The sequence below is a fragment of the Diceros bicornis genome, chromosome 31 (assembly GCF_020826845.1).
Source record: "Diceros bicornis minor isolate mBicDic1 chromosome 31, mDicBic1.mat.cur, whole genome shotgun sequence".
Classification (NCBI taxonomy): Eukaryota; Metazoa; Chordata; class Mammalia; order Perissodactyla; family Rhinocerotidae; genus Diceros; species Diceros bicornis.
In genome coordinates this window covers 6,152,999-6,163,753 of record NC_080770.1, presented here as the reverse complement: position 1 = coordinate 6,163,753, position 10,755 = coordinate 6,152,999, and the positions used below count along the sequence as shown (strand labels likewise).

At 60.5% G+C, this 10,755-nt stretch overlaps 1 protein-coding gene across 1 annotated transcript; it reads right to left on the bottom strand.

Moving 5' to 3' along the window:
- Window positions 1-321: 321 nt before the first annotated feature.
- On the bottom strand, window positions 322-9,911 carry CLCF1 (cardiotrophin like cytokine factor 1). Its single transcript, XM_058526269.1, has 3 exons — window positions 9,790-9,911; window positions 3,567-3,733; window positions 322-1,754 (listed from the first exon to the last, which is right to left on the bottom strand). The coding sequence occupies exons 1-3, from the start codon at window positions 9,803-9,805 to the stop codon at window positions 1,260-1,262; spliced, it is 678 nt and encodes a 225-aa protein (XP_058382252.1). The 5' UTR covers window positions 9,806-9,911; the 3' UTR covers window positions 322-1,259.
- Window positions 9,912-10,755: the final 844 nt, after the last annotated feature.

Below are 10,755 nucleotides of genomic sequence, written 5' to 3'. Positions count from 1 at the left end.
TGCAGGGAGACAGACCTATAAGACCATTAAAGCAATCCAGACAGGTGAGGCGGACTGAGCAAAGGCACAGACAAGAAGATATTTGGGAGGACTAAAGGAACCTGGCATTGGTGGAGGGAGCAGGAGAGAAGTCTGCTGTGTGCACGTCTTCTTGGTGGACTGAGGGGAGAGAGCCTCTTCCCCAAGCTCTTTGCCTCTCCTGAGCTAACCCTTGGGCTTCCAGGCTCTCCACCAGCAGTGAAGGAAGCCAGGGAGGTGAAGGGCCATGAGGACAAGTGATGAGAGTCAGGAAGAGGGGCAAGGCCAAGCAAAGAGATGCAGTTCTGGGGCAAGCATTTTATTTGTTAATACAAGAATAGAAATTCTGCAATAAATATCATCTAATAAATAACATCTCCAAATAAATAAATATTAATACAACAAACTTAGAGTCATGAGTGGGTGGGGCTGGGGGGCAGGGCCTGGGGGAGCTGCCCCGTGCACCCCAAAATGCTACTGCAATGTAAACTTTCAGGAAATCCTGTGGCTGTGGCTATGGTTGCCCTCCCCAGCCTGGGCAACCCACAGATACCCTGGGAAGGGGGCAAAGAGGAGGCACCATGATGCCGGCACTAAATTCGAGGCAAGCTTCTTTGGGTTGCCGCCCTGGGCCGATTGCCTTGGTGACCCCTGGTTCCAGTCTGTCCCTGCGCCTCTGCTGTCAGTATTACCTCCAATGCAGACCCCACCTCTTCCATTTTCAATCCAATCCCCTCCTGTTTGGACTTGCCACCATGTTTGTTTCCTGAATTGGATGTATTGAGTTATTTGGGGGTAGGGGAGCAACACCCATCTACAGAGAGTGGGGCAGCCAAAGGGCTTCACCCCAGAAAGACATGTGCTGTGGTGGCCCCCCTCCCTGCTTGCTTCCTAGAAGTGCCACTTGAGGGGCTAGGTGGGCACTGGCAAGTGGTGGGCAGGAAGCAGGAAGCCATGAGAGCCTTTGCACCAACTTGAACCACTTCGGGCTCCCTTGAGCATTACTTCCTGTGGAAATGGGATGGGGCCTATTGCACCTCTTCCCCTGACCTGTAGGACTTTGGGAAGCAGGGAGGGGACAGGCCTTATTGCATCACACCCTCCTCCAAGTCCTGGAAGGGCCAGAGGCTCATGGCTTCTGTCTCCTGGCTCAACAAGTGTTGGCATACAGGTTTCTCCCTCCCAGAGTGGGAGCAGGGCTTGAACGGGGAGGGGAAAGAGAAGGTGGTCAAGGTCAGAGATCAGAAGCCATGGGCCTCCAGGTGCAGGGTGACCGCAGCTGCTGGCGGCTGCATCTTCTTCTTGAGCCGGTTGAAGTCCTTAGCTGAGCGCCACAGCCAGGTCTGCAGCTCCTTCAGCAGCCAGAAGTCGTCCATCTTCTGGAGGAAGTCGCTGTGGGCAGGGTCAGGAGACCAGGTGGGCTCAGTCCCAGGCAGAGGCTGGGGCAGTGGGTAGCCCAGAGCTGCCATGACACCCGCAATGCTGCCCAGCAGGCCCTGGAGGCTGGTGCAGAAGTGTGCCAGGCTGCGGCGCAGCTCGGCCGTGGCGGCCTGGCGGTTGAGGCCACGCAAGTAGCACAGAAGGTGGCTGTAGGCCTCGTAGTTCTGGGTCAGCCGAAGTTTGTCATTGAGGCTTCGCCACACTTCCAAGTTGACAGTGGCCCTGGGCAGAGTCTCTGCCCCCAGACGAGGTGGGTTGAAATCAGGCTCGTTGAAAGGGGGGCCCAGGTAGTTAAGCTGTGAAAAGGAGAGGGCGATGGGGAAGGAGGAGGGCGGAGCAGCCAGCTCACTGCCAGGAGATACCTGCCCCCAAAGCTTCTATTTCCTATGTCCCCTGACACTGGCCCCATCTCCACGCTAGGCCTCTCTGTTCACAGGCCTCCCCTAAGTTTCTCCAGGGATGTCATTTGCATGGAGGTGACAGTTGCAGCAATGAGGTGACGAGCTCTCCTATGGAGAGGTGTAGAAAGAGAAAAACACTCGGGAGATACTTAGGAAGGATGCGCTGATTGGCTGTGTGTGCAAGCCTTGGGAGAGTGCCCACTGGGGGCCGGGCAGAGAGGAAGAGGAGCCACGAGGACCCAGGAGGCCAGGCTGCAGAGGTAGAAGGTGGACGAGAAGAATGCAGAGCCAAGAAGAGGAGTTCAAGAAGGCAGCAGTGCTCAACAGCGCGGCTGTAAAACAGAGAGCAGGGAGAATGAGCCTGAGAAAGTACCACAGGGCTTGGCAAGAAGAGGTGCCTGACGACCTTGGAGAGAACTGATTCAGTGGCCTGGGAGCCAGACTGCAGGGGGTTAAGGAGTGAGTGGGTGGAGAGGAAGTGGAGGCAGAGGGTGTAGACCACTCCTTCGAGAAATTTGGCAGGGAAAGCCAGGAGAGAAAAAGGGTCGGGAGCTAGAGGGGGTAGCAGAGTCAAGCAAAGGTTTTCTGGACGGGAAAACCAGAGAGGGAAAAGGGGTGGAAAGGCAGAGGGCCTGTGGGCATCAGAGCTCCATTTCCCTCTTGAAGCTGAAGGGTGGGGGACAGAAGGTACTCACTAACCCCCCAAGGAAGGGCTCGTAGGAGCAGGGCTGCAGAATGAAGAAACTGAGGCAGTCTCAAGAGTTGGGCAGGAGGAAGGGTATGGAAGACAGTCTAGGGAAGAGGACAGAGTCTTGCCAACCCTCCGGGGAGAGGCCTGGGGCCCAGGGAAAGGGCTGAGGGAGACGTTTCAGGCGGGAGGGAAAGGGAGAAGATAGGGGCGAGGCCTGGGATAGGCAAGGGCCCAGGGGGAGGTTCACACGCTGACAAGCACAGAGACAAACTAATTTCCTCGGTGTATCCTGGGGCTGGAGCCAGCTCCCCCGCCACCCTCCTCCCCTCTCTTTCCCTGGCTCCAGAGTAGGGTCTGGGATGTGGAAGAGGAACACGGGAAGAGGGGGCCGGTTCCCCATGGTCCTCGACAACTCTGACCCTCCTTCCTTCTCTCTTGGGCTCTCTGAACACCTCTGGACAGCCCCCAACTCCTTATGGCCTAACTTCCATCCACACCCTGAACCCTCTGCCACTACTGGCCTGGGTTCCCTGCAGCCCCCATCCCCCAAGTCCCCCCCCTAGGAGGCCCAGCTAGGATGGGAGAGGCAGACAGAAGGGAGGCCCAAGGGTCCAGAGCAGCAGGGCCCCAGGTCTGGGGCAGAGGCGAGCTGGAACACAGGCATGGGAGGTGGGGCCCCTCCATCCCCACCCAGCCCCGCCTGTGCAAGAGACACCACAACACGGTGTAAACAGAGGAGACTTCCCCGGCCCCCAGGGGGAGGCGGGTGGCTGGGCCCACAGCCAGTGGGGCGATGGGCCAAGGCGGGTGCGAGGCCTGCCCACATGCCTAGTCCTGGGGCCAGGGATGGGGAGGAGGGGTGTACCTAAGAGGGAAGGGCAGGAGATAGGCCAGACCCGGAGCCTGCTTGGAGCAAAACGGCCCTTCCTCATCACCCCATCATTCACCACAACCCCTCCACCATTCTGTCTCTCTTCCCCCAACTCCCAGACCCCTAAGCTGCCTTGGATACTCACGTAGGTCCCAGCCAAGCTGCGGAGTTGGTGCTCCAGGTAGCGGGTGAGGTCATAGGTTTTCTGGATGGAGGGGCCAGGCCCTGGGTCCCCTGTGCGATTGAGGGCTGGCACTGCAGGGAGGTGCCAGAGCACGGTGCACAGGCACGCTAGCATCCCCCACGAGTCCCCTGTGGACAGGATGGGCAAGAAGCATGAGGGCGGCCCGTTAAGGAAGCAGCTGGCAGCCCCTCAGGTGTCTGTCCCCACCTTGGGCTGGGAGGGGGAGTGAGGGTGGGACGCCAGATGGGAGGCAGGGGGAATGGAGGCGGGAAGTATTCCTGGCCTGAGAAAGTATGTGTGTGAGTGGAGGCATGTACGTGTTTGAGGATGAGGACTTGGGCTGTGTGAGTGTGTGTCTACCAGTAGACACTGGAGAGTATATTTGTGTGTCAGCTAAGAAAGAGTCACTGTATGTGTGCCAACACGTATGTGTGTGTGCACAGAGGGACGAGGCCAGGCCTAGGGACTGCAAATCAGCATTCCCAGGGTCCAGGTGTACCTCAGCCTCCTCTCCCAGCTTCCCAGTCCCACTGCAGTTTGGGGGGGCGGGGCAAGGGGTAGGAAACAGCACATGTCAGAGCTGCCAGCTGAGAGCAGTCAGCCCGGGGAGGGGCGCAAGAGACAGGCTGCCCGAGAACCAGTCTGAGTCGAGCCATAGGAGGCAGGGTGTAGGGTTAGACCCCTGAGGTCAGGCTGAAGGGCACAGGGCTGGCTTGTGTAGTCAGTGATGGGATATGATTCCTGGGTGCGGAAAGTGTAGGATGGGGTTAGATTGAAGATTTAGCATTCACTCCAAGGATTGGCTGCGGCATGGAGGTTTGCCCCATTCTTATCTAGGGTGTTGGATGGGGAAAAGTTTGACCTGAAGGAGGCCTTTTGATCAGCCTGCAATGGAGAGAGAGAGAGAATTTGATGAGTTGGGCTTGTCAGCTGATGGTGCTGGAGAGGTTGGTATCCCGGGATGCCAGAGGCCAGGGGTCATGCTGTGAGGACGGACATAAGCAGTTAGGAAGCGATTTTCCAGGCTTTTAGGTGAGGTCCAAAGTCAAGAGCATTAGGCCAGGATTCAGTGGGCTTCGGGACTGGGTACAGGCAGTTAGGGTTAGGAAAGGCTAAGGCTGTACTTGGCACTGAGCTAGGTTAGGTTTAAGGGCTGGGTTACTTTTGAAGTTTCAGGTTAGTTTATTGGGATCTGGCTGACTGAGTGTGGTTCAGGTTTGAGTCCAGCTGGAGGATGTGGTTAGGTTGGGCAGGCAGAGGGCTTGCTGGGGCTAAGCTTTGTGACTTTGTTGATTTAGATGTCAGATGGGGTGATGGATGGCGTGTCACTAAGAGTATGGCTAGTTTGGGTTTTAAGCTTGGCTAGGTGTGAGATCATGAGTGGTTTCTTTCTTCTAGGTTATATTTTATATTTTCAAATTTTCTACAGTGACATTGCTTTCATGGTTAGAAATTAGTTGGATATGGGTTTAACAATTTGTACTTTGAGTTAGGATAGGTTTGGAGTTAAGAAACAATTAAGACAAAAAAAAAAAGGGCCAGCCCAGTGGCACAGCGGTTAAGTGCACACGCTCCGCTTCGGCCGCCCATTCGGGGTTCGCAGGTTCGGATCCTGGGCGCGCACCGACGCACCATATAAGGTAGAGGAAGATGGGCATGGATGTTAGCCCAGGGCCAAGCTTCCTCAGCAAAAAAAAAAAGAGGAGGATTGCCATCGGATGTTAGCTCAGGGCTGATCTTCCTCATGAATAGAAAAAAAGAAAAGAGTGAAGATGTCAGGTGGGGACTTTTGCTGTGGCCCAACTGGTCAGTCTTGTTTCTTCCAGATGCTTGACTGGCTGGCTTTACTGATGGAGCGTGGGAGTAGGGGTGCCACTAGTCTCAGGGACCCTGCCCTTGTAGTTTAGGGTTCTTGGTTTGAGGGTGTGTGTGTGTGCGTGCGTGTGCCCCGCACGCATGTGTGTTTTAGGATAGAGAGCAGGGTCAGGCACATAACTGCCCCCTCAGGAGACAGGCTCCCCTCTTCTCTTCCCCATCTGCAGCCTGTGGCTTCCCTCCTGAATGCTCCACTCCTCATTCTTCCTTTCCATCCCTAGCTCTTGCTGACTCTCTGAGTTCCTTCTATTCGCTGTTCTTCACATCCCAAAACAACTCCAAGCCGTTCTCCTCTGCACAAAGCCTTGGGCTACCCTCAGCCTGGACATCTGGCTGAGTCACCTTCAGGATCCTATGGGTACAATGTGGGGTTAGTTTTGGAGTTTGGAGACCTGCTGAGGTGGGCAACAGCCCTTCTGGCTTTGAGGTAGCCTTCAGGACAAGTCTGGCCTCGCTCACAGTTAGTGGCAATGCCGAGGGTCCCAGCCGAAGCAGGAACTGGGAGCTGGGCTCGCCTCTTACCCGCCCTGCTTTGGGCAGCGCTGCTGGCCAGAGTTCTGGGACTGGGCTCTGCCCATCCCATGGGGGAGCTGGTCAGGAACCCAGCGCCAGGCCTCGTTCTCCCCCTCCCCTTCTGGGCCCTGTGGGACAGCCCCCTGGAGGACTGGGCTCCCTACACAGGGACAGCAGGGGGAGAAGCCTTCAGATAAACAAGAGCTAAATCATCTGGGCAGAAAAACGGCTCATGAAATTAACCAGACGAGGCCGGTGTTTCCAGGAATATTTCAGTTCTGAGGTAACTGTGTCACTGCAGGCTGGGGAGGGGGGGCAGGGGAGAAAGCAGAAGGATCCGACTGACCTGCCCATGGAGAGAACCAGAAAGAGGGAAGAAGTCTCAGAAATCCAGAAGGAGAAAGGCTAGGAGAGGAGAAAGGGCACAGGGCTCTACCCTCTATTCCGACAGCTTCCACTCTGGACAAGATGTCCGCATGTCTCAGGCAGCGAAACTGAAGGCGGTCTGGGGCAGAGAACACCTGTGGTTTCGTTGCAAGCACTGGAGCTCGGCGCAGCTTGCAGCTTGGCCTGTGTCCCTAGGAGGGGGTGCGGTGGGCATCCTGGAGCCCTCATCCATCCTCCTCTCCAGGCTCATGGCGTGCAGGTGGACCCGGCCACTGGGGGCTGTGTCCTGGGCCCCCTCCCCCAGTCCTGGCCCCCCGCCCAGCCCCCCGCCCCAGCTCTGCCTCTGGCTGCTGCCCACTGATTGTTTACATCCCGTCTTCCCCTGTGTTTATAAATCTGGCTGAGCACGTGAGGAGCTAATGAGTGCAGCTCACGTTTCCTGCTGCACCCCCACCCCCCATCCTGGCCCCTGCCCGGCGGGCCAGCCCCTAATTCCATCCAGATCCCTGGGCCCTGGGAACCGAGGCCCCCCTGATGAACACACACATATCCTCAGCCCACGCAAGCGCATGGCCACCCTGACACGGCTGCACAGGCAGGCATACCTTTGTATGCATGTCTTTAGCCAGCTGCCCCTCAGCCCCGGGCCTGTACCCTGCAAGCTGACCTCACTCAGTGAGGGTGGGGGGCTCAGTGGTGTGATGTGCCAGGGTGGTCAGGGTGCGTAGGACAAGTTAGCCAGAAGACTCTGCACCTGGGATTGGTGGCTAAGAGCTATCAGCTGAAAACATAGGAGCCAGGGAGGAATTGCAGAGCTCCAGGGGTGTTGGGCTAAATGTGGGAGCCAGAAGGAAAGGCCCTGCTCTCAGGCCAAACCAGGACCAGCATCCTGGTGACCCTGGAGGGTCTGTTGAGGGAAACTGGGGGAATGAAGCGGTTTAGGGGGTGGTGTATCCACTGTGGTGTGAGACCCAGGCATTGAGAGACTGTAGGAAATGGCCCTTGGGGGTGCCCCCCCCACCTGCCTTCCCAGGGAAAAGCCCACAGAAACAGCCTGTCTTTCCTTGTCCTCTGGGCTGGCTGCCCTCCTCTCTCCTCCTCCTCTCCCTTCTGTCCTCTCCCTGGTTCCCGATCCCCCAGTCCGCTGAGAAGTGGCTTAGTGAGTGCGTAGGCATGGGCCCAGAAGTCAGGAGAGTAGCTTTGCCACCAACCCATCAGGCGACTGGGTTGCATGAGGGGGTTGTACTGTGCACACTCAAGTTCCTCTCAGCCAAACCACGTGGGGCTCCATCTCTGCTGTCCTCTTCAGCAGCCCCCTCCCTGCCCTTCTCTTCCAGTCTAAATGACAGAAGAATCTGAGGCCCAGGGAAAGAAGCAGACAGGCGGGCCAGCCGCCTTGCCTTGTGAACTCAATAGGGACACAGGAGTTGGGCTTTGGTTGGAGTGAGAGTGTTCCAGATCATGCCACAGGATGACCCTGGGTGTGCTCAAGGAGAGTAGGGTGAAGCAGGGGACAGCTGGGAAGCCAGCAGAAAGCCAGGCAGGGGGGACCTTCCTTCACAGGGGGACCAAGTGAAGGAAAAACAGTCCGACAAGTGTGTGGGTGAGTTTGAAAGGCTGTTGTTATCCAGAGGTGTGGGAGGGGCTCTGAGGGAGCAGGAGCCAGGGTGTGAATAGGCAGGTGGGATTGTGGGGAGGAATGTGAAGTGTCACTAATTAGTAGCTGGTGTGGAGGGGTGGTGTGCAGAAGTGTGAACAGGGCAGAAGTGTGGGGCTCTGTGAGGCGGGAAGGGGGAGCCATTACACCAGTCAGGAGGAGACTTCTGGATTGCTGGGTGACAGTTGTTGCCATCTCTGCCTGGTGCCTGTTTCCTCCCTGGTTGAGTGCGTGGCTCCAGGCAGTGAGGGAGTCTGAGCCAGTGGGGGGAGCGGGTCTGGTCTGGCAGAGGAATGTGTCCCTGTTTCCCCCGGGAGGGGCACTGTGTGCTCAGGAGCAGGGCGGGGGTCTGTCGGGGGCAGTGAAAGCAGGGAGATGTCAGGCGTCTGGGTCAGGGTCAGAGCGCACCTGACAGAGGAGTGTGTCCAGTGCCCCCCACTCACAGCCCCTCTCCGAGGCTCGGACTGCGCCTGCCATGCCAGACCTCCCGCCTCCGTCCCCTCCTGGCAGCCCCCTCCTACCCCAGGGGGGAGGCCAGGCTGGACGCAGAAGGAAACAGGGACTGGTCCACTGGGAGAGGGGTGTGTGGGGAGGGCTTCTGGAGCACAGTGTGGAGTTGCTGCGAAGGAAGGCGGGGAGAGCAGACATGAGGGGACTCAGGCGAGGCCCGGGGGACTTGGGGTTTCCCTCGAGCGCCCGGCTGGGGAACTGTGCGGCGGCGGCCGCTCGCCGGCCCTCCCCGCTCGGCGGTGACCTCTCGCGCCCGGTCCCCTCCCGTTGCGGCGGCGCCTTCCCCCTGTGTGGCCCCGGCGCCCCGGGCCCCGCCCCCGGCCCGCTCCCGCCCGGTCGCTCCCTTCCCTTCCCGGCGGCGGGGGCGGGGGCGGGGTCCGGGGCGCCGGGCTCGGGGCTCGGCCCGGCCACTGCCCTTTCCCGCGCGTCCACTCCCTGCCCGCCCGCCCTCCCGCGGGGCCGAGTGCCGCTGCCGCCGCTCCCCGGCCGGTGACGGACTTTTTCCTGCCGGGTCCGGCCGGGCTGCGCCTGCCCCCCACCCCGCCCCCCGCACTAACGACTCCCAGGCCACGGCGGGCCGGCCCGGGGGGCTCGCTGCCGCCGCCCGCCCCGCCGCCCGCCCCTACCTGCCGCCGGCTCCGCGGCCGCGGGCAGCATGGTGGGCTCCGGCCGCGCGGCGCGCAGCGAGGAAGCCGCGAGTCCCGCGGCCCGGCCCGGCCCGGCCCGGCTCTGCCCTCCGCCCTCCTCTCTCCTCTCGCCCGCCCTCCTTCCCGCCCTGCCCTCCCGGCCGCCAGGGAGGGAGAGCGGCGCGGCCCGAGGTGTCGGCCTCCCCTCGCCTCCCGCCGGCCCGGCCTCGGGCTCCCCCGCCTCCCGCCCTCCCGCCCTCTTCCTATCCCGGCCCCCTCCCCCGCAGCCCCGCTCCCCGCCTCGGACTCGCTCGCCCCGACTTTTGCGCGGGGCTCTGTCCGCCGTGCTCCCGGGACCCCGCCTCGCTGGGGCTCCAGGTGGCTGCCTCCCCAGATCTGCGGGTCGCCCGGGCTCCCGGCCGAGCGGACTCCAGGAATGCCGCGTCCCCGCCCGGCCCCTCTCGAGGGCGCCGGCCGTGCCTCCCCGGCCCGAGCCCTGCTGGCGGGGGCAGCCCCGGCGCCCGGCCAGGCTCGGGCTCGCCGGGGGCACGACGGAACCGGATCTCGGGCTCCCGGGCGGGGGCGGGGGCCGGGGCCTCGGACGCCTGGCTCCTACCTGCTCGGAGGTCCATGGGGCTGGGGGCCGGGCCGGCGGGCGCGGCTCCTCTCCCGGAGGCTGGCGGAGTGGGAGGGCGAGCCGCGGCTCCGGCGAAGCTTTAATAATCCCATCCGCCAGGCCCACTCGCAGGTTTTTTTCGCTCGGTTTCGGATCTTTTTTTTTTTTCGGTGTGGGACATTCTGCAAACTTTTTTTTTTTTTCCTGACGTGTAAAGCTGTAACCACAAATTGTAGCGGCCCTCCCCGGGGTGGGGGGAGGCGGGAGGAGGAGGGAAGGGAGGGCTTCTGGGGCTCCTCTCCCTCCCACAACACCGAGGGGGGGTGAGGTGAGGCGAGGCTGCGGCGGTACCACCCCGAGCCTCCTCGGGGAGGGGGCGGGGAGGGCATCAGTCCGTCTGCAAACTCCGAGGGCTCGGGCAGTGAGCCGCCCGCTCTTCTTCTCCCTCGGTGTCGGCCTGGGGCGCCTGCCCCCTGCCCAGTGCAGGGTCCCTTCTCTCACCCTACCTCTGTCTCCTCATCACTAACCTTCCCCCTTTCCCCCTCCCCCTGAGTAAATGCAATGACACATTCTCCCAAATGCCAGCGAGCTGGCCTCGAAGCAAGTGATGGTGTTTTTCCTGCTGCCCTTTGTCTGAGCTGACCGCCCCCCTTGCCTATTGTCCCGCCGCCCGTCCCATTTCCAAAAGCTGGGACTAAGGCGCCGGGGCTGGGGCAGGTGACTAACCGGCTCACAATGCCCCCTTGGGGGGAGGAAGAGGGCACCACAGGCCCACTGCCCAGCTCGAGAGAAAGAAGAGAGCGCTTGGCCCAAAGCTTTTCCCTCAAGTTCACAAGGTTCTTCATTCTTCCTCCCAGTGGCCAGGAGAGCGCACATGGGTGGGGGATTTGTAATTCATTAATCAGCACGAGGCACCGGACCAGTTTCAACACCAGAGGCTTCCCGGGTGACTCAGCGGGAATGCTC